Source organism: Larus michahellis, chromosome Z (assembly GCF_964199755.1).
Source record: "Larus michahellis chromosome Z, bLarMic1.1, whole genome shotgun sequence".
Lineage (NCBI taxonomy): Eukaryota > Metazoa > Chordata > Aves > Charadriiformes > Laridae > Larus > Larus michahellis.
The window spans coordinates 25,613,810-25,638,195 of record NC_133930.1 but is presented as its reverse complement, the minus strand read 5'-3'; the positions used below and the strand labels follow the sequence as shown (position 1 = coordinate 25,638,195).

The 24,386-nt window shown below is 41.2% G+C and overlaps 1 protein-coding gene across 1 annotated transcript in view; it reads right to left on the bottom strand.

Annotated features, from left to right (window-relative positions):
• Positions 1 to 24,101, bottom strand: part of ARSB (arylsulfatase B) — a 66,447-nt gene extending 42,346 nt beyond the window's left edge. The window contains exons 1-4 of the mRNA XM_074570628.1: positions 23,786 to 24,101; positions 20,217 to 20,403; positions 17,603 to 17,793; positions 16,823 to 17,030 (exon numbers count right to left, since the gene is read on the bottom strand). Of these exons, the coding sequence (XP_074426729.1) occupies positions 16,823 to 17,030; positions 17,603 to 17,793; positions 20,217 to 20,403; positions 23,786 to 24,076 (877 nt within the window). The 5' untranslated portion in view covers positions 24,077 to 24,101. The remainder of the gene's footprint in view (positions 1 to 16,822; positions 17,031 to 17,602; positions 17,794 to 20,216; positions 20,404 to 23,785) is intronic.
• Between the last annotated feature and the right edge of the window lie 285 nt (positions 24,102 to 24,386).

Genomic DNA, 24,386 nt, shown 5'->3' with positions numbered 1-24,386 from the left:
TCACTTCTCTGGCACACAATAAAGAGAGCAATCTGGAACTAATTTAAGCAGTTTAGCACATCAGGATACAGCTGGGAAAGGTTTTGGGAGAAAAGCTGAGGAGGAAGACGAGGGCTGTGCACGGTCCAGCTGAGCCCGCGCACAGGAAGGGGGTGCAGATGGGCACCTTCCAACAACAGTGCCTGCAGACGGGGAAAACCACGCCACATCGAAACTCTCCAACCAGCCCAGGAACAGCAGAAACCTCAGTGCAGGGAATTAAGAAATCTGCTCTAACAGCAGGAGTGGCAGGGCCACCGCTCAGTGTCAGGAGCATTTCAGCTGATGCTTGCTCACCCAGCAGTAGCCCAGCTCCTCTTGCCTGTCTACGACTTTTATATTTCATTTGCTATGAGCCAGATGTGGGTTTTTTTCTTCTTCTTAATATTAAGTGCAGGCACATGCATTGGCTTTACACAGTGCAAACTATGACTTGATTCCGGCAATTGGACAGATTTACATCTGTTTTTCACATCACTTTTGTTCGAGAGGAGTGATTTGAGTTTTTAATCACTTGGGGCCCTAGCTGTACCCAGAATACATTGGCTCAATTCACAAGCGGAAAGAAACACATGTCTGCTGGCAGAAAGAAATAAAAACGAAACAAAACTCTTCAGTTATTACTTACCACACCGGACATTTGAAAAAAGGGCAGCACACACCTTAATAAGAAGTATCTGTCCCTAAGCTAACTCTCACATAAACCACAAAAACCGAAATTCCACCCGACAAATACATCAATAAAAGGGTAAAGAATATAATATTCTTTATAACACTAGCCTTAAAAATTCTGGGGAGCAGGGGGGAAGGTTAATTACTTTGTGATTGGTTGCAACTATTCTGTCTCCTGCAGGCTGTTTCATTCTCCTAGGGATGACAATGAAATGACACACCTACATTTATTCAGCACGCATGGACAAGGTGGGGAATGCACCCATCTTGTACTGGTACACTCAGCAATGTCCAAGACTCTCCCAAAGTGACCTCAGCTTTTGCTAAATGCAATCAAGCTTACATGGGGAGGAAAGGGATTATTTGATAAGGTAACATGGTGATATAGAAACACAGGTAATGAAGAGAAATGGACGTTTACACAAATAATGTTCTTTCCCTTTAATGATCTAAGCAGCATTTTTAACCAGTTCTCATAAATCTGTTCTTCAGCAATGGATTATGTTTTCAGGATGGGGAAATGGCAGAGAACATACTTGCTGAATGAATACTTCAGAGCAATTTTTTACTTGTTATTTATTCTTTAACATCTTTGCTGGGTGACAGGTAATAATGGCTGAATAACACATTGCTGAATCTAAGAAAGAAGATGATAAGCTGCCTAAAACTGAACCTATTTTATCCAAATGAGCAGAAAAAACCCTAGTGTGTACAGTGTGCCTAATATTCCTATCCCCCTCCTTAACTATGTCACATCAATGCTACGTTCAAGTGAGTGAACAGAAGGAGCACTTAAACTCAAAACTTTTAATTTAGTAACAATTGTTTTATTCCAACTTTGTCATTTATTTTTTTCCCATCTACATGCCAAAACATGCCCTCTTCTAATTGCTCCTGTGTTTGAACCTCTGCAATACGCCTGCAAGACACCATGGTAGTTCAGTAAGGTCACCAGCAATTTCCTCTTGGCAAGATCCAACCTTTCTCCAACATCATCATCCTTGAACTTTCTGCCACTTTTGATCATATTTCCTGAATCCTGAAGTTGTGAAATCTCTCCTCTTGGCAAATATTTAGCTTTGCAGACCACATTCAGTCCTCAAAAATACACATATAACTCTCAGCGATTTCAAAGGGGAGCTGTTCATATGCACAACGGAAACAACTGTAGACTTCAAAGGAACAGTCAAATTGCACATTTTGCTCTTGGTGGGCATTTTGGTTTTGATGTTTTTGTGCCTAATGATCATTCCTCAGAAAGTTTATCCTGGAAACTCAATCCTTTACAGGTTAACTGGTTTCCTGTTCCATCCCTGACACTGGGAAAGAAGCAGAACAATCCAGAATGCACTGACAGATTCCTCTGCTAAAAGACAGTAATTTCACTATAAACAGAGCTTTAGCCCTGGATGGCCAAGTGTTTCCCAGTACACCCATACTTCAGAAATAAGTTAATCCTTTCAGTTATTTATGGTTCAACCTGTGTCTGCAAAAGGCATCTGTCCACTATCGCTTGTCATCCGTGACAACAATCAGAATTTATCATCTCTTTCATATTATCGACCAAACCACTCACACAATCCATCCTCAGCCTGCTCAGTCCAAACTTGCATGAGTAAAGATGTACTGTTTCAGTCAAATGGGTAGGGTCACTGTAAACAAGGGTGAGACAAGAGGAGATGGTGGCATCCTGTGTGGTTAGCTCCCCCAGCCTCCACAATTGCAGTTTTATCTTCCTCATATGGACTTCTGGCCTCCTGGCTAACCACTACCTGACCCGTACATGTGGGTCCAGAAATCTCATCTTCCCCCTACTCCCACTTTGGCAAAGGAGTCACTAATTCTTAAAAAATCCAACTCCAAGTCTCTCTCAGGATTACAGAATAAGTGACCCGTTAAATTAGTGAAGGTCTTCAGGTCCATGTTTTCCCAAAGCCTCTCTCCACATTTGCCTCAGGCTGCAGCAAGATGTGCTCTTTTGGCTCTGACTAAACTAATTTAAAGAGTTAAGCTAATTAAAAGCTCTCAGATCACACAAGAGGTCAACAGTCCCTAAAAGGGCTGGTATAATTGCATGTGTGCTTACTCTTAACAGGGTTGCATCAAAATTATCTGGATTAATAAACTGAAAACACTGTAACTGCTAAAAATGTTCAAGCTACCCAAGGTCACTTGAAGAGAATCACAGGAAGCCACATGAAGTCCCTGAATGCAGCTGAGGGACCTCAGGGGCAATTGCCTGTGACGTGAGGCACCTGTGGGCAGAAAAAGCCCCTAACCTTAGTCCCACTCATCACCGTCACTGTCTACACAGCTATTCTTACTCCTGACACATGCATTTTTCCTTTTAGTTTTTTTTTTTTTCGCATTTGCATTCTTTCTGCTACCTTTGACTCTCTAATGAACTGTAACTGTTGGCCAGCAGCAGTTTATATCTCCTAGTCAATGTGAACCATTTGCAGTCAGTAAAATGTCATTATTAAACTGTTTTAAACAAAGGCTTTGCTTTTTCAGTCCACTGAGATCACGGGAATACAGCTTGATGGCAGTGTAGTGGGTGATACATTCAAGCAGGCAGATATGAATTCACATCTTTTGCAGCCACTAGTGCAACCATGTACAACTTTCATGAGAAAAGTAATGGAAGAAACTTTGAGAACAGTAATGGAAGGATACTATTGAAAACATAAAGACTTGACAGAACAGAAAAGCATGCATAGGATGTCATTCTTAAGATCCGCTTGTTAGAAACACTTATTTGATTGCAAAATGTGTTCCAATGCTGCAGTGCGAACAGAAAGCAGACTTAAAGAGACATCGCTATTAAAACTGTCATTAAATTATCAGACATCAACATACCCTAACTATTTCATTGTTGATTTGATAAAGTATCTTCTTGCAAGGTATCAGCAGCAGCGCAGTGCTCCAATACATGCAGCTCTCTGCCGTGACCAGTAATAATCTTTTGCATAGCCTAAACATCTAGATCATATATAATACAAGAATAACGAAAAACACGCACTCCAGTTGCTGCATTATTTGGTTTTATATGTAGTTGGTTAAAGCCATTTACTCTAAAATACCAGTGAAATTACTGCTGGAGATTTCTGGTTCTTCCCAACCAAGTTCAAGCAACTCTGGAATCTTAATACAGAATTCAGGGTCAGCTCACTTCAATGTACACAAAGCTCTGGCTATATTTTAACTTGAGAAAATGCAATTAGAGGTCAAACCTAAGAGCAGGCACAGGCAGCATTCCACACAGCAGCAGTGCTCAAAGTTCAGATAAAAAGTGGGGGTATTTCTTCCTGCTTAAAGAGAAATGTAAAGGTAGATGCTGTATACTAAGAGACAGATACTCCAGTCATAGCAGGCACATGAAGGTATCCAGAGAGGCAGAGATTTGCAAAAGGCATAAAAGTAATTAGTAGGAACATATAGAGAAAGCAGAGGAAAGATTAAGACTGATCAGTAAGGAATTCAAAAATATAAATATGGATCCTTACAAAAGGAGGGGAAATCAGCTTATTCGTTCCAGCATTAGTACTAACAGCTAAAAAACCTGCAATGCATGCTGCAGTAAGAATTCTCCAAGCCAGCGTCACATCAGACATTTACACTGACCCATGGCCAAATCTTAACATCCACAACTAATGTACACTTCCAAACTCACGCTGCTCAACTTTAGTAGCTCTGAAGATGGACACTTCCCATCTCCTAGTCTTAGCTATTGTACAGATTCTTTTTTTCCAATATTAAAACCTTCCATTATAGTTCCCAGCCCTGTTTCATCAAAGAAATCCGTGGTTTTTTTCTGCATGCACAGGAGATGGGCAACACTAGGCCTATCTAAGCTTAAATGCCATATAAATCTTAAGAGAAGCAGATGATCAGTAAAATCTATAGGCAGAAGCACAAAATTACAATACAAAACTTTCCTTCCACTTTTAAAGTCAACCAATTTTTAACCGATGCAGTATCTTACTATAAATTAATTGTCATCTGGAGTAACTAACATGCATTTATGGATTTCAGTGTTTCTTTGGGTTGTTTTTTTTTTTAACTCAAAAATCTGTAAAATGTATGGCTTCCTTGGCATTCAGCACATCTATATTCTGACACTCATGTAAATTCTGCTGGTTTTCCTCTCCTATGAATTAAGGCAGAGAGGGGAAATCTTACTTCTTTAACACATGCTATAGTGAAATCCTCCACAAATATAGATTATATTCGATGCATAAGAATAACATGGAATAATGTAAAATGAAAGAGAGAAAAGAATACAGAGGACAGTTGTGCGGAGCTTTATTTGGAAGGCCTCTGCTTCTTCTGTAGAGTTTAGCCTTCAGTCACATGTTTATTTGGAGCATACTTTAATTCTGGAATATTCATAAATAAATGAAACAGATGTACTAATCAAACCATAGTTTATATGAACATATTAGTATGAAAAAAATGAAAAATCATAGAAGGAAAACAGATCCAGAACATCTCAACAGGGATTCAAGTAATCTCTTTCAGATACTACTTACTTGACTAAGGCCATCTTACAGTATCTGCAGCTTCCAATACCTGCAGATCCAAATTCTTAATGCAGACCAGACAATATTGCGCATTTCTTTCCAAAGTCAATCAATGACAGATTTTCCCTATGTTTCTATATTGATTCATAGAAACAAGGGCTGTCCATGATTGACAAAGTAAGTCTCTTGGAGAAGCAATATTTCTAAATAAATATGAAAGCTTTGTGTGAGACAGTTTTGTGTTGTTCCAAACAACATTAATCAGTTACAAAGGAAATCTAAAAATTCATGTATATAAAACTTAAAGTTTCATTCTATTTGCATTTGTTCTACTAAACAACTATTTAAAGAAATACTGAAATATGAAATTATAAAAAGTTAAGGGTTTCCACCAGTGTTTTTGTATAATCTTCTATAATATAATGCACTGGTGAAGTTTGCAGTCCTAAGGGACACGGGACGGGCGAAACACTAAAGTCAGGACCCTGAATTTTAGGAAAGCAAAATTCAGCTCTTCAAGGAGTTAGTCAATACGGCCCCCTGGGAAACTGCCCTCAGGGACAAGGGAGCAGAACAGAGCAGAACAGAACAGAAAACATCTTTAAGGATGCTTTCCATAGAGCACAAGAGCTCTCAATACCCAGGTGTAAGAAATCAGGAGAGGAGGGCAAGAGACTGGCATGTCTGAGTCAAGACCTGCTGGTCAAACTACAGGGCAAGAAGGAAATGCACAGGCACCGGAAGCAGGGACAGGTGTCCTGGGAAGAGTATAGGGATAGGGATGCTGCGCGGTTGTGTAGGCATGGGGTCAGGAAGGCCAAGGCACAGCAGGAGCTGAACTTGGCAAGGGATGCAAAGAATAGTAAGGGCTTCTACAGGTATGTCAACCAGAAAAAGAAGGTCAAAGAAAGTATGTCTCCCTGATGAGTAAGACTGGCAAACTGGAAACAATGGATGAGAGGGCTGATGTATCCAACAACTTTTTTACCTGTGTCTTCACTGGCAACCTCTCTCCCCACACCTCTCGAGTGGATGGACCACAAGTCAGGGACTGGGGGAGCAAACTCTCTCCCACTGTAGGAGAAGATCAGGTTCATGACCAGCTGAGGAACCTGAACATACAGAAATCTATGGGACCTGACAAGATGCATCCCAGAGTCCTGAGGGAACTGGCTGATAGAGTTGTCAAGCCACTCTCCATGATATTTGAAAAGTCACGGCAGTCAGGTGAAGTTCCCGGTGACTGGAAAAAGGGAAACATTGCACCCATTTTAAAAAGGGTAGAAAGGAGGACCTTAGGAAATACCGACCTCTCAGCCTCACCACTCTGCCTGGGAAGATCATGGAACAGATCCTCCAGAAGCTATGCTAAGGCACATGACGGACAGGGAGGTGATTCGAGGCAGACAGCATGGCTTCACCAAAGGCAAGTCCTGCTGACCAACCTAGTAGCCTTCTATGATGGAGTGACTACATCAGTGGACGAGTAAAGATCTATGGATGTTGTCTATCTGGACTTCTATGAGGCCTTTGACATGGCCCCCTACAACACCCTGCTCTCTAAATTGGAGAGATATGCATTTGATAGGTGGCCTATTTGGTATAATGAATTGGCTGGATGGTCATGTCCAGAGAGTAATGGTTAATGGCTCAATGTCCAGATGGAGATCAGTGACAACTGGTGTCACTCAGGGGTCTGTACTGGGACCAGTGCTGTTTAATATCTTCATCAGTGATGTAGACAGTGGTATTGACTGCACCCTGAGCAAGTTGCAGATGACACTAAGCTGAGTGGTGCAGCTGACACACCTGAGGGATGGAATGCCATCCAGAGGGACCTGGACAAGCTCGACAAGTAAATGTCATGCAGTTCAGCAAGGCCAAGTGCAGGGTCCTGCACTTGAATCATGCCAACCCCCAGTATCAATGTGGAGGATGAAGGGATTGAGAGCAGCCCTGCTGAGAAAGACTTGGGTGTACTGGTGGATGAAAAAACTGGACATGATCCAGCAATGCGTGTTCACAGCCTGGAAAGCCAACCGTATCCTGGGCTGCATCAAAAGAAGCGTGGCCAGCAGGTGGAGGGATGTGATTCTGCCCCTCTAGTCCGCTCTGGTGAGGCCCCACCTGGAGTCTTGCATCCACCTCTGCAGTCCCCAGTACAAGACAGACACGGACCTGCTGGAGTGGGTCCAGAAGAAGGCCACAAAGATATCAGGGGGCTGGAGCATCTCTCCTGTGAGGGCAGGCTGAGAGAGTTGGGGTTGTTCAGCCTGGAGAAGAGAAGGCTCCAGGGAGATCTTATTGTGGCCTTTTAGTACTTAAAGGGGGCTTATAAGAAAGATGGGGACAAAGTTTTACTGGGGCCTGTAGCAACAAGGACAAGGGGTAATGGTTTTAAAGTAAAGGAGGGTAGATTTAGACTAGATACAAGGAAGAAATTTTTTATGATGAAGGTGCTGAGACACTGGCACAGGTTTCCCACAGAGGTGGTAGGTGCCCCATCCCTGGAAACATTCAAGCTCAGGTTGGACGGGGCTCTGAGCAACCTGATCTTAGTTGAAGATGTCCCTGCTCATTGCAGGGGAGGTTGGAGTAGATGACCTTTAAAGGCCCCTTCCAACCCAATCCATACTATGATTCTGTAAAATCAAGCTATTCTAAGAAAACATAATAGCAGATATTAAAAAATATTGAAGCTTTTGGGCAGATTTAGTATATATCCACTCCACTGAGTCATTTCTAGAGATAATAAAAGCTGTATTCCTCTTTTTCTTGCCTATTCAAATTTCAAAAGTTGGCTGTAGAAGAAATTCTGTTTCTAAAAGAATGATGGCAATATACAAAAGAGACATTGCAGCTATCTCCTTTGTTATTATTAGTTAAGAAACTAGTTGTTCAGTAAATGGCAAATATTTGGCTATATCTTAATATTTAGCACCTGTAATAGAACTTGGTAATTTAATAGTAGCCCATATATGTGTAAATTCTTGGTGGTAGTCTAAAACAACATACAGGACAACATACAGCACATACTAGATGTCATGCAAGGAAGAGTTGTGAGGAAAACCAGAGTAAGCTTATTTACTCAAAATTTTACTAAGCTTTTTTGAAATTACTTTCGGTGTTCTATTAGAAGACAGTCTCCCACAGAAATTGGAAGACATTTAATCATTTGGATACCTAAGATGGGAGATCAGGTAAACAGACAGAAATCTATACCCGCTGGATCCTAGTAAAATATGAACGGAGCAAATTTTTTCCCTCTTCTCCAATTTCTGATACATTTCCACTGTGCACACCTGACCTCGGAATGATGAAAGCTTATAAAGGAACTCAAACTCGCATAATTTTGTGTCTTTCCCCCCTTTTTCTTGTTGTGCTACTGCACTAGGAGATTTTACAATGAGTTATAATCAGCAACAACAGAAGCACGCGTCTAATCCTGAATCTCGCAGCATCCAAAGTGACCCTACCACTGTGCCGCTGTCAGCCAGGCAGCTCGATTGCCGTCACAGAGGATGAATTAGAAGGGACAACAGATTGAGGACAGATTTTCAACCACATTTGTCACACTGATCTAAAACAGTATGAACCACTAAACTGGATGCTGGAAGATGTTGCTTCTTTCTCGCCTTTGTGTAACTCTGACTTTGTTTTCCAGTACTGAGTTTTTTATTCTTCTCTCTGATATTGTAATACTGCATTTTAAAAATCAAATGTCATACAACCTTGAATACTAGTGACCGTATAGGTTCCTTCAGTCCACAACAACTAAACAATAATGGGTGTAAAGAGTATAGAAAGAGATGGCAGAAATAAGATGGCATAACCAATTCATCCACAGTTTAATTCTGTAAACGTTTGTGACGTTATATATCTAGTGCTCCTTTGAAGGGCTGGGGCTTTATGAGCAATCATGCTCTTATACTTAATCAGAACCATATGGAGGTCAGTGTGAGGGTCCATCCAACTGGAGGAGAACTGGAAAGTATATTAAAAGTTAACTGTGAAATTATTTCATGTGTAACTTACAGAGTTTTAGAAGCCAATTTAACAGTGTTAGTGTCTCCGTATTGTTGAAAACAGACCACGTCAATGAAGCATCTCACACCACCTACGACATTTCTACAAAGCAGATTTCTAAGTTTGCAACTAAAAATAAATAAAAGGAGCAACATGCAAACAACCTCAAACAAAAATAAAAAAAGACAGAAGACAGGACAAACCCCATATCCCTATACCTTTCTTGCTGTTGCCGATTTCTGATGGGGAGGCTACAGAAAAGCCAAACCCCAGCAGTTTTGTTTACATGAAGAGATGACATCTCTTTTCTGTAATGCAAAACTGGGCTTTGTATGATTTTGTTTTAAATACTATTAAAATTATGGAGGCAGTCAATAGTTTATAGTAATAAACAGCAAAGAAGGGGAACTACAAGCAATGCTGATACGATAGTTCAGAACCCCCACAGTTGTTTGCGGTCATGATACCACTACGTACCACTTAATATGCACTTATTTAAAAATGAAGTGATGGATATAAGCAGGAGATAAGTCTATACGCATAATTCTCATACACAGAAGTTTGGACGTAACACTACAATCAGTTGCCAATATCAACAAAACAAGCAGGCAGTTAGCTGTTGCACTTTTTTTTTTTTTAAACCCTTTTTAATTTTCTGTGTGAATTTCGTGTATATGAAAGGGAATTAAATAGCACTCACTAGTGCCAGACACAATACGAGCGAGCACCAGACAGCTTCAATGCACAGCTCTGTAAATGCATCTCATTTTTGACCTCCAGCATTCTTGCTAAAAGTCTAGGTCACAGAACAGGACTTCAGAGCCCTTCCTTTGTGTGATTTAAGCTCATGGTTGTGACTCACAGTTAAACAGAGAGCGCTGTCGATAATAGCAGTAAAGGATCACATTTGAGGAAAATTTCTCCCCTCTGATCTTCACAGCATGAATAATGCTTATTCTGTACGTGTTCCAAGTGCGGAACTCCCATTGAGGTTTCATTAAAAAAAAAAAAAAAAAAAAAGAGTACCGAACACACAGCAGAGATCTACACTGCGGATAGCAGACTCACAGCGTGAATTAGAGAATAACTTTGCCCTTAATTTGAACTCAAATTCTTCCTTGCTTCCCCATATTGCATATTACAGTTGTTGCTGTGTTTTTCAATGGTGCTGCAAGTGTGACAGAAATGCAAGCACGCTCCCTCTGACGGCTAACACGAAACATATATTTCCAACGAAACAAACCAAAATCATTTGTTTAAGATCAGCTGATGAAAAAGCATCTGTTGTATACTTCAGTCTGATGCTGTATAGTCTGAGAGGAAAGAGTAACCTTGATGGTTCAATATAAGCATCAGAAAAGCCACTCAAATAAGCGTCTTTAAGAGTGCTGACACATTATTATATTTTCAGCACTTAATACAGATTTTTTGTGTGCGTGATGGAAGAACTACTGAAAGCCTTTCCATTAGAGGAACAATAGAAACAGAAAACTACATCTTCTACTATAAAATTCTGCTAATGTAATTTTTGTTACGCTTTAAATACACCCATAGGGCTTTTATTTTCCATCAAGGGAACATAATACCTCCACCAGAGCACCATTTGCTGAGCAACTTTACTGAGCATTTACAGAGCAACTTTTACTGAGTTGTGCTCAGATAAATCAACCTCTGTGGTTTTTCTGTAACTCACCAGAACTGTCTCTTTATTCTCCTGACTTTTCTAGAGTGGAAAAAGAAAAAAAAAAAGGGAAAATTGATCTCATGGAAAAAAAATGCATTTGATGTACACGAGATTCCAACAGTTACAAATTTAGCCCTACAAAAGCTGCGTGAACAATGTCCTTTTTCACCCTATTGAGTACTTTTTTTTTTTTTTTAAACTCCCAGTACAGCTTTCATGATAGGAGCAATCCTAGTGCAGACAGTTTCAGGCGACTGCTTTGATTGTACGCAGTCTCAGTAATTAAACAGGTCTCAGTTGTTACAGACTCTGCTGCGTCAGGTCTACGCTAGCATTCACCATCACTAGAGAAACACAGAGGGTTAACCTAAAAACAATGGGAATAACCTGACAAACTGTTCTGACATCTGCAGTAAGCAAGTTAAATGAGACACAGTTGAGAAAACTCTGGACTTGTCCCAATGACAGAGCACTGAACCTGACTGCTGATTTGGGGGTAGAAGATTCTGACACAAAGAATAATGGCTTCTTAAACACTATTATGGAGAACAAGCTAGTATAGTTTAATAGTAATCATAGTTTAAGACAACCTTTTAAGAGCTATGGGAAACTATTAAATGTTGTTAACACGTAAAATGAGTTGTTTTCATCATTCATCTCAGTCTGAGAAAAAATTTGCTAGGGTAACTATTAGCAGGCTTAAGTCAAAGCTTTACACAAAAACAGCCAGTTTGCGACTGTGGGCAAAATTCACTTCTGAGTTCCATTTACAAGTGAACTTCACTTCACTCACTGGCATTTGCTAAAAGCAGGAAGAAAAATTCAGGATTCCACTTCTGCTGGAATTTTTAAACACAAAGGGAAAAACGAAGCGAGGGTCTCTGACACAAGGTCACCCTCTGTTCAGGAACTTGTGTTTGGAGTGTTAGGTTTTCCACGGAAAAAGCAGGGTGGATGGGGAGGGGTTAATGCTAGAAGGAAGAGAAGATAAATAAACATTTCCTACAAAACATTTTAGGTTGACACAGGATTTTAAAACAGGGGAAAAAAATAATTACTATATTGACTATCAACATCTTCTCAGTTTTCATTTTGAAATTAATTTCCATCACAAGATAACATTTCTGCCTTTGATAATATACTCTTACAAATCAGACTAGGTGTCTCATTACTACTACCTGCATCGTATGGCAGAGAAAATATTCTTTTTGTTCTAAAAAATGTATTCTTACCACCCATACTTTAATGTGGAAAAAACCTCAAACAAGAATAACAGGGGAGTAGAAAACACCAACCACATGCACCTTTCACTATTTATCATTGACATGCAACAACTGTGACCAATGCAAGTACAGTGACCAGCCGCAGCTTTTGCCTGTATAAGAACAAGCTTAAATAAATATGAAATAGCAAAGTAGTATTTGGGAATATAGGGACTCAAATAACTATCTCAATTGAAGTGCTTGCAGCTAAGGCACCCGTTCTTATTCCCTCTTAGGAAGCAGCAGATGCTCAGGCAGTAGATGCCCCGGCATCTTCCTCACTGGCAATGCACCGAACCTCTCAGAACCTCCTGACAAGACCTTCAGATCTGTAATTGAGAAGGTTTACCAAAAAAAAAGTACAAAAAATTTGATAACACAACCTTCAAAATCAGCACGTCTGACAGCACATCCAGAGAATAACTGCTCTAACCAATCTGTCCTTCACTTAGCTTGGACAATCTGCAATGAAAAGTCTCTGGGAAGCCCATTACCAACGAAAGAGAAGGCGCAGGAGTTCATTCAAGAACAAAGACATCAGGGAGAAGTTAAAAAACTGACCTTAGGGAGCCAGTGAAAGTCAGATCCCTGGTTTCTACCGAAGTAGCAGCTGGAAATAAGCAAGAAAAATCCCAACACTTTATTAGACAAAAGCCACAATATGCTGGCTGGAATGACAAAAAAAAAAAAAAAAAAAAGAGAGAGAGAGTGTGAGAGAAACTGAGAAGAAATCTTTATTAGGGTACTTCTTTATTAGGGTACTATGAAATTTTGGGGGAAAAAAAATTTAGCTGAGTGAGAGAAAGACTGTATAAACATCAGTATGTCCAAAACAATATGTGCCTTTACTAATTATGATTCTAAAATGATAAAAAGCCCCTCTTTTGGAGTGAAAACAGTCATCACTATCACATGCTCCATTATGGAAAGGATTTATGTAGTTTCCTCTTAGCAACATAAACCAAGGCTTGAAAAGTTCCACATATTTTACTGTTCAAAGCCCTCTTACGGCAGCTACCAGACACTACAGTGCTAATCCACATGTAAGAATTAACAGACATATTGGAAGAAAGAGCAGTAAGGAGTTTTGCTCCAATACTATTTCGTATATTAAAACGCTGAAAGTTAAATAAAGCAAAGGATAGTAGCTTTAATACTGAACTGAAATTAGAGGTTGGATTCCTTTGCTCTAATGTTGGCAAGTTTCCAACAAAATTACTTAGAATATGTTGCAGAAACTATAAACACATGGTATTTTCAGCAAATGCCCACTTATTACCTAAAATCATAGGTCTATATTTGAGGCAAAATTTGGACTCTAAGCCAGTGTTAATAGTGCTGAGGTAAATTTGTACCACTTGAATGCTTTTTATGACCTTTATTTTAAATCAAGGCCCTCTTCAGGGAAGTTGGTAGTTACAGTCTCTTATATTTTCTAAAAAGAAAAATAAACCCTACATCGCATTCTTTTTTATTTCAAGTGGATCGAAGGCCATGGGTACCCAAGAGAGTGCTGCAGCTTTTTTACATGTTTTGCTTGAATAGGCAATGGCTTCATTTTCACCACTGATGGCATTAGAGCTGACTTACTTGTATCTGTAGTATAAAAGGTGCTCCATAAAAGCAAATTTTATTCCGTATCACACCAGTCAAAACTTTGCAAGCTACTACTTGATACACAAATATAACAGCACATACCATTGAACTAGCTCGGTTTTTTCTTTTTCTTATTTACCTGTAGAAATAGCTTGTGTACCTGTTCAAAAAGACACCAGACATGTTGATTTACACAATATACTGATGGAGTCAGACTTTGCTAACAACAAGATTACTTCATTTTTGGCCCGGCGTCTCCATCAGGCCACTTTAAAGAGGAACTGGAGCTCTTCTACACATTTTACAAGGCCTTTTTAAAACGTGCAGTATTTCCATTTGCCAACTGGCATGTTTTCAAGGCAATCCTGGTTGAGCCATAACATATACAAATAGGAAGAAACACGAAAGAGTTTAATAAAAAGAAATCTACCGTGACAGCAAAGATTATATCATGTTCTAGAGTATTTCAATGAGCACTCACTAAAAAGAGATCTCTAATTTTGGGGTCAGCACTTCACAGTGAAGGAATCAACCGGAAGACTGTATGTTTGCTGTGATGCTACTTGCTATAGCACACAATAGCAAATGTAAAATTACTGTAAATTGTAAATCATTTTTTGGGCGGGAATTTTGAAGCAGTGAGAGATGCAAACACCCAAGTGTGAATTTTGGCTGCAACTAAACAGGGAATAGTATTGAATCTAGTAAAATCTGCCATAAAGTACGGTCTTCGCTTCTTTTTCCTCTGCAGGTTTCCAACACTACAGTTATCAAACCACACAGGTTTATAACAAAACAGAGTGCTTTTATGATTCTGTATCTTTAAGTACTATGCTGAAGAGACACATATGTACTGCTCATTAAAATTATGGACACACTTTATCCTTCCCTAGATTCTCCCTTGCAGTTTTCATTTAAATCCTTAAATCGATTCCTAACCTCACAACATGGGAAGAAGTTTCTTGGAAAGAATTCCTGATCAGAGAGGGAATGTGTCTCCCTTGCTGTCCCAGGAGAGCACTTGGGGCCGGGACAGGGGGCACAGCTTCCTCGAGCAGGCATGCCCTCAAGAACTGAAGGTAATATCATACCATAAATATATACCCATATTATAGCTACCAGTGCACACCGAAACGCCCATTTACAGAGGACCTGAAAGCTGTGCAGAGAGATCTCACATAGCACAACTCTCTGAACAAGATGCTCAATTGCAGACCCTCTCGTGTTTCTTTTCAACCACTTTCTAATGCCAATTTTAAAACACACCATACAAAAAAGTGATAAATAATATAATATAGAAAAGCTGAATGGATTTCACGCTTTTTTTCCCCCTTTTTTGGCCTTTTTTAATGCTTAAATGTTTTTGACAATTATTTTTTTTGGAAACTAGATCTTTAATATATGCAATGTCTTATGCCTGTGAAGAATAGTTGTTTGAAGTGAAGAGAGAAGACTGAAAAAAAACCAAATCATTGCCCCCTGACCTGTTTGATCTAGGCCTAATTTCCCTGCATTTCAATCATATTAAATTCCACTCATGGCCGTGTCAATTAACTCAAGACAAGTCCCATTAGATGAGGCAGACACTGGATTCTCCTGACTGACTGACTCTTGTTGAAATGTACCTGTAATTGATTGCAAGATAACTACTGTTAAAAGCAGGGTATACTGTCACTGTTCGTAAAAAAACATTTTATAAACAAAAAAATAAATTTATCTTTTTAATTCAGTCCTACCCTGTAATTCCAACGCAGATGTCTTTAGTTTTATTCCACAAATGTACTGAACAAACATTACTGAAATAACTCTACCAGGACCCCACCAACAAGCTCTGGATTTTTTCCATATGGAATAAATATTGGTATCATTTTCCATATGGCTTTGCTTACTTTCAGTTCTAAATATGAAAACATCGTAAACAGAAACAGGCATAGAAGAGTTATCGAATCCTGTTAAAGCCGAAACCTGGACACAAATTTAACACCACAAGGCAAACAGGTTTGGACTCAAAACGAAATTCCAAGATTCCAAGTGCTACAGGAAGCAGCTGCTAAACTCCAAACACATCACTGCACTTTTGTAAAAACTTGGGGTTTGGGGAGTTTGGTGAGGGGTTTTTTGTTGGTGGTGGTTTTGGATTTTTTTTAAAGTGTTCATTGAAAATTAATTTGCCATTTTGACAGCCCTAAAATGTAAAGCCTGAGCAAAAGACCAACTGTAAGCATTGAAAGGCTTACATTGAAAGGCTACGTCCAACTCCCAACCAAACAAGAACAACTATGTCCCTGAAACCCAGCCAAGCAGCTGTATGTCAAAAAGGCTGTTTCATTCCTAATTTAGAAACAATGGAGACTGCTTTGTAATGTATTATTTGCATTATCCTAATAATCTAGAAGCCAGATAGTGCCATAGCACATACAAAAACAGCCTGTAATTTGGCGGCCTAGACTATATCATCACATATTAAGCTTTTTAATTAACAGATCTTTGCTTCATGGGAGTAAGGTGCCAGTGAAATATTCCAAGCAAGACAAAAATTACATGTTATATGGAAATAAGGGAAGTAAAGAGTTTTGTCTTCAAACTGCTTGGTGTCTGACCGTTCGTGCTTCATGCAACACGTGGCAATTTACAGACTGATCAGACAGCTATCTGTGGCTCGGGACAAATTAATTTGCTCTCAGTAAGGATTCAGTTCTGACAGATACTCGGTAACCACAGGGCAAGAAAGATGCCTCCAACTTCACTGCACTCCTTGGTTTTTACAATGCCGTTTTCACTCCGATAGGAGTATCCCCCATTGGCACAGACACTTCTTCAGAATTGTTTTCGTCATGCTTCAGAAAGCCGCAAGAGGGAGGACAGAAACTGCTTCTGGTATAAAGTCCTGTTTCGCTTTCATCTTTCTTTTGTAGTTAGAAAATATATGGGGGAAGAACAGAGGGGCCAGATGTCTCTGAAGTCAGCTTCTTAGACACTGTGTCAAAGTTATTACTGAAAGGATATTTAAATGAACTTACCAGTAGAGAAAACAAGAACTGTGTTGTCCCAAAGACCATATCTTTTCAGAGCATCAGTAAGATTTCCTACAGCTTCATCCATAAGAGTCACCATCGCTGCATAATGGCGCCTCTTTACATCTTTAATGGAGGAATATGGTTTCATGTATTCGTCAGGGACCTCGAGAGGTTCATGGACAGACTGAAAAGCGAGGTAGAGAAAGAGGGGCTGGGGTGGGAGGGATAGAATGGAAATTAGTTGAACATACTTGTTTTAGTTGAAAGTACTAAATGCGAAAGTTACTGCAGCAAAAGCAGCCTTCATTCATCAACAGCTGCAGGGACTGTGTTTTGATTTATTCTACTCTTCTCTCTTCTAATCCCTAAACATAAACTAATAAAACTTTGACAAAGGACTGTTGCAAAGCTGTGTAAAAACATCAGGTGTATCTTCATAACACAGTTGTTAACAGGTTTTTTCTATGAGACTTCTCCCATTAAACTTTCCATTCTCTTTTTAGAAGAGCAAGCTACATGATAAATCATTTCTATAAATTCGTTACTTACACTATTAAAAAAAGAAACAGAGAAGGGTATCAGGCCAGGGCTGTGCAGCCAAAGCTGATTCTGACAGCAGATAAGGCAAGTTTTACCAGTGCTACTTCTCGCATTTAGCTCTACGTGCCCTGCTGAAAAGCCCCGAATTGCAGCTCAAGCGCAGATCTCTCTATTAAAATTTCATTAGCTTTTTTTTAAACGTTCTTTAGTGCTAAAGTTATCAAAAACAGTTGCTGACTGTACCTGCTCAGTTTTATGATTGGCTATAAGATCGATAGCTCTTTCTGTGAATAAATTAGTAGAGTACATGTTTTTAAACCCAGTTGCAACTTCTTCTCCATCTCGGAAGTCCAGAGCGCAGCGTGTTACATTCTTTGCTTTGATGAGGACGCAACGGTCATGAGAATAATAATCCTCACTCCCCAGAAGATAGCCTAGAACAGGAAAAGATGTCAAATAAGCTGGCTAACATAATGTCGTATAAAGAGATACATCGGGGAGAAAGCAAGTCAAAAATACATGTCAAAACTTTAGTGGTTTTGAGTTCATCCAACATTTGACCACCTGTAGTGACATCCCTTGACAGGTCTAAGTAGGTCAACATTTAATACTTCATGGACTTTTTATTGTTAATGCAAATAGTAATTTCGAAACACACAAAAGATTTTGGAAGAAGTTCAATGACTTTATATTCATAACGTGATATCAAATATACTAGCATTAAACTAATGCAGTGATAGCAAATGCAATGACCCATCCATGTACTACTCTGATTTTTAGTGGGTATGATTTTGTACATTTGTAGTTTCACAGAAAACTTCTCTATCAGAAAGTTCGGATTTATTTATTTATTTATTCAAAAACATCCAAGTATGAAGCACTTTTAATGTCAGCTGTAAAGCAACTCCTGATCCACTGCTGACACCAACTGGTGAAAAAAAGTCACTATTATTTAAAGATACCTAAAAGAAACAAACTATGCAAAAATTCTAGAGGTACAGATTTGCTCCTATCAAGGGCTATCTTGTCAAGCATTGAATGCTTTCGCTTTTTATTAACCAGAAACAAAACTCTTTGAGATTTTCTGAATCTCAGTAATTGTTACTTTGGAAATTAGATTTCAGATTTATACCCCAATATCCTGAAAAACAAGACAAATCTGCAAAAACGTATTCTTAAGTTCTGCAAAACCAAACTAAAATTAGGGACAAAAGTACAAAACAGAGGAACTTCACTTGAATTTTTATCCGTCAGCTTCAAGTAGTTACCTGTGCAAAAAAGTATGTACAGAAAGAATGAAGTTCTGTTTTAAAAATAATACAGACTTCCAATACATTTTTAGGAGGAAAAAATGGCTTTGTTTCAAGGCATAAGGAGAGATTTTGTGGGCAGACTGCCTACATCAACATACTCAGAGCCGCGAGCTGCATTTTTCCATTTTGAGTGCCCAGTGGGGGAGACACCGCTTCAAGTTTGCCAAAGAATCAAATGCCCCTTAATTGCAATTAACACCTACTGAAATTACATGAACATTATAGGATATTAAAATGCTACATTCTCTGAAAAATAACGTCACGTGGGGCACTCAATGACCATGCCCAGAGCCAGCCTGTACTAAGGCCCCTGCATTAAGAGCCTACTCGGACTCAGGGTGAAATATCCTGAGGAGCATCAGCCTACCTACATCTATGCTGTCAAAAACAGCCCAAGCACCTGCAAAGGGATGGGAGGAGGCATGTATGTTTAAGCAGCGAGTCTTTATATTACAATCCATATATATTAGCTTAATTCAGTTGTGGAACCATGGCCCCAAGCTCCCTGAAGACTCAAAAGGTACAAACAATCTAAGTGAACAGTTCTTCCCACCTGAAGTTTGGATCACTACTATAATGGGCACGTAGCAGAGTCAGGCTCATCATTTAAGTGCCTAAAGTTAGACAAGAGCAACGTGGAAGTTTCTCTGTATCTTACTCTCTCCGCTCTTTAAGTGGGCAGCAGTGCTATCAACGGCTTGCAACATTATTTTGAAGACGACAAACTGTTTTGAAATCATCCATTTAATTAAAGTGTCTTGAAAACAGCCAAGGGGTGATGGACAACTTTGCATTCAGTACCATGCAGAATGAGACATATCGCAGGCAGCCTGGTTCACCTAACACCTGCGGCACTTGTGCAAAGCTAATAAAAGCCCAGTCGACACGAGCCTTTGCGAGAGGAAGGATAAACAATATGTAGCTCCAAGTTGGTTTGTAGCACAGTCACACTTGGACAACCTAATTCTGGCATTATGTTTTTTAATCTGAAGATTTGGCTTCATAACTTGTGAGTTCCTGCAATAGACCTTTCGGATACTGTTTTATGGAGGCTCTCACACCATCCTCCTTGCCAGAGGCTCTGGAAAACCAGTGCTACACTATTCACAAAGCATGAACACAGTGTGGTATGATGTCTGCTTCTTTCTTAAAAATATCAGCTTTCCGAAGTGTAACATCATTCGCAGAGCAAGCAATGTCTACTGTCTAATCTAACACAAAACACTTAGATTAAAGACACCTACAAAACCAAAACAATCACTACACCTTAAATCTTCTAACTGTCATGGAGCCAAATTAAATGCAGATCATAAGACAGAAATACTTTCTTTGGAGCCACTCAACAATTATATTTTCTTCAAGAAGTTGTAAGGTTTAGGCATGCATTTAAGGCACTATTTTGTTTTAAGTAGTTATACTTTGGAAACACGCATGCCCAAGTGTTGATATACACTAATAGTAAATCTGCTGTTCTTAGAAGAACTGGTCAGTTTCTCATAATTTTTAACGCCGCGGTTGTTGCCCACACTAAATCTAACAATTACCAAAGTAAGTATCAAATCCTCTGCGGGTTGGAAGGCATTCTTTTCTGTACATCCCTAAATGCCACTTGCCCACCATGTGAGTAACGTATCCCGCCTCTTGGAGTAGCTCCGGGAGGAGTTTCTCGTCCAGTGGCAGACAGCTGGGCTGGCATGGCCAAATTATCTGGTGTTGTAAACCTGTGTGGATCTAGCAGAGAAAAGAAGGATGGGAGATGGGTTACAACACAGCAACGCGTTCCTCTGGGCTACTTTATAAGCAGGTGCAAAAAGAAACAAAGCTAGCATTAGTTTTAGGGTGTGCTGCCTTCATGGATGCAGCACCAAGGAAGATGAGGAGGCCACAGGGGGAGGGCAGGGGGAGTACGAGGAAGACAAGGAAATAGCACTGCAGGGGTTTACAACATCTTCCCAGGCATAAATCTAGTGCGTAAAAAAAACAAACGCAAGGCCTTTTGCGTTTGCATTTAAAAACCTAACAGGAAGCAATTACCGTTATGGTCCCTGTGAAGGCTCGGGATAACATCTCGACACCAAGTGAGAGATTTTAAATGGGATGGAGATGGGCAAAAAGGTGGATGGCAGGTGAAGTGGACAAGCTTTTGCCTATACCAGGGAACAGTCACGGGAGGAAATGGTGATAAAGGCTAAGTGAGTGCCTTTTGCATTATTCTTCTAACTGTACATTATATACACACATTATGTATTTATTTACGTGCTTAAAGTGTATGTGAGCACTTTTACAAACAAAGCATGCGGATACTGGGGATAACGCAAGTTTTGGACACTGCGTAGATCTGACCTCTAGTAGTTCCACCTAAGTTTCCAATCTTGACAAGTGGTGAATTTTGTATCTCTCTGCACAGACATGACTGATTAACTATTATCCAAGTAGTACATGTTGCTTGATGCAGGAAACCTCTCCAGTTCCTGTGTACTGTGAGTTGACTTTTCTGAACTTCCCTATCTCCTCCAGGAAAAAAAAAAAAAGCACTACCTTAAACTTAGGCCAGCAAACATACACATGCAAGTATGAGTATCTTATTTATTTACTAAATATTTCCAGTAATCTGCCTCTGTCAAAGCACAAAACCTCCAAGACCCCCTAGAGCATAAGACATCAGATTTTATATCTCCACTAAGCAGTGGAGATACGGTGTAGCAAGCTGCACAATTAATTTTTAAAGCATCACTTTAGCAACACTTTGAACTCACTTTTAAACAAACAAACCCTGATCTCAGGCAAGTCGGTAAGCAGACTCTCATAAAGGGCTTACTAGTTACTAATTTTCTTTGAAACAGGAGTTGGAAAAAAAAATTGTTTTTTAAATGCAGTATTATAAAAAGATTACTAATATAGTGAAAGACACAAGCTAGCAAAGCATCGTAGTTTCTTCCACTGTCTCTAGAAAGCAAGAAAAAGGAGAGGAAAATATTAAAAATAGTAATAAAAAAAATACTATCACCTTCATAAACCAGTATCTTTGCTTTTCTTTCTTTATGGACTGCAAGATGACTATCAAAATTCCAGCTCCAGATAGGAACAGATTTCGGTTACTTTTTCAAAACTCTGAGCAATTATTAATCACACCAGTAGGTAAAACAAAACAAAATCCTACATATTTGCTACATAATTATTTCCTGCACACAACTTTCCTCCTCAACTTTATAGAAAAATTACGTCCATTTTCTAATATCACTCATTACTCACTTGTAACAAGGTCAACATGAAGATGATTAAATTATCAAGTCAGATACATATGATGAATTTAAATCAGGACTGAACTACGAGCATTTCCAATTTCCACTTTAAAGATCAGATGCAGCACTGTCCAGTTAACCTGGACCCAGCTCTAGATAATCATATTCAGAGTATGAACTGTATTATAGAAATAGTCAAAATGAAAAAATGTTTTATGTTATGTACATAAGACAATGTAAAGAGTTGGTAAATAAAAAAAAAAGTCTTCCTATTCTTTATTATCTTGCTATTCTTTATTATTGACTTTTGGAGTTACTAGAAACAGAACACATGTGGCTTGGAAAGAGTAAGCATCACCTAGAACAACCTTCCTGTGACAAGAAGAAACATCTACTAATACAGGATGACATTTATTTTCATTCTGAACAGTTTCTCTGACAAATAACTCTGGTAAACATGCATGTGCAGGACTTTTTGAGAGAGAAAGTTTCTGAAATACACTTAACCCTTTGTGAGCTCCTCCTTTCTGTCTGTGCTGTATTCTTCTTTCCCCCTTCCTCATTTTTGCCAAAGTTGCAATAAAAAGAAGGGAGGAGAGGGGAGTACAGCAGTACGATGAAGTCCAATTCTTACACCTGTGCAACTGAAGAAAATGGGGAAAATCATGACTAGGACTACGGAGCAGCTGGTCACCCTGAGTAAGGGCCACTCTGTGTGCACTCCATCAACGGGTGCATAAATGTCTACACCTATGTTACCGTATGAAGAATGTACAGGTTAGGATGCATTTAAATGCTGCATTGGAAAACAGGCTGCATGTCAACTGCGCGCCTGTCCAGCTGAGAAGTACGTAACAGAAGGAATATTTTTTCACGATACACTGCCATGCCTGTTAATACAACTGATGATTAGCGAGCACCTCAGGTTTTCTGAAGCAGAACAGCTTGCCCGAAGCTCACGCTTAGTTTACTGCTCTGCCAAAAGCAAGTGAAGTAATTCTGTCTGCGCATAAATGCAACTGGTTTTTGTATAGTAGCCTTCTCCCGGGCGCATCTTCGTGTGAGATACAAGGCCGAACTACACAGAGTGTTGCTAAGAAGCAGCAGCAGAGAAGCGTCCCACCAGCTACCTGGTGACAGGCTGGGGAGGGTGACAGAAGGGGCTGGGAGGGGGTCGCTTCCACCAGGGGTGGTGGGATGGTGGGATGGAGGGATGGTGGGGGGGAGAGGTGGCGGGATGGACGGGTGGCAGGGTGGAGGGATGGAAGGATGGAGGGGTGGTAGGACGGAGATGTGGAGAGGTGGGGGGATGGAGGGGGGAGGGATGGAGTGGTGGAAGGATGGAGGGGTGGAAGGATGGAGAGGTGGAAGGATGGAGAGGTGGAGAGGTGGGGGGATGGAGGGGGGAGGGATGGAGTGGTGGAAGGATGGAGGGGTGGAAGGATGGAGAGGTGGGGGGATGGAGGGCGGAGGGATGGAGTGGTGGAAGGGTGGCAGGGTGGAGGGGTGGAAGGATGGAGAGGTGGAGAGGTGGGAGGATGGAGGGGGGAGGGATGGAGTGGTGGAAGGATGGAGGGGTGGAAGGATGGAGAGGTGGGGGGATGGAGGGGGGAGGGATGGAGTGGTGGGAGGGTGGCAGGGTGGAGGGGTGGAAGGATGGAGGGGTGGTAGGATGCAGAGGTGGAGAGGTGGAGGGATGGTGGGGTGGAGGGATGGTGGGGTGGTAGGATGGGGAGGTGGGGGGATGGAGGGGTGGAAGGATAGAGGGGTGGCGGCGGGACCCCAGTGGCTGTCCCGCCGGCGTGGCCACGCTGGGGCAACAACTCGGGGACCGATGTTCCCCGGCTGCCCGCCGGGACGCGGGTCCCTACCTGGTAGCGGCCGCTGAGGAGCTGGCTGCGGGAGGGGGTGCAGAGCGGCTGTGTGTAGTACCGCTCCAGCCGCACGCCGCCCGCCCCCAGCGCGTCCAGCCGCGGCGTGCGGATGGCCGAGCCGTGCCAGCCCACGTCCCCCCAGCCCAGGTCGTCGGCCAGCACCAGCACCAGGTGCGGGGCGGGCGGCCGCCCCGCCGCCGCCAGCCCCGGCAGGCAGAAGGGCAGGCAGAAGAGGAGGCAGAGCGGCGGCGGCAGCGGGACGCCCGCCCGCCCCGACATGCCCGACATCCACCAGGAACTGGGCCGCGGGGACCGCCCCGGGGACGGGCCACGGCGGCGGAGGCGGCGGCTCCTCCCGCCGGGCGGGCCGGGCTGCGGGGGGGGTGTCCCTCCCTGCTGGGCCGCCCCCCGGTGCCGCGGCTCTGTGGCGGGCTGTGCAGCCGTAGGAGCAAGCCAGGGTGCGGGGCGCCCCGCTGTGGGTGGGAGCCGTGGGGCTTTAGGGCGAGAAGTTTATGAAACGAGTCAAAAAAAAAAAGAGATTGTGAAGTTGTTGCCGGTGCTCGCAGAGCGTCCGACGCGGTGACGCTGGAGTTCGTGT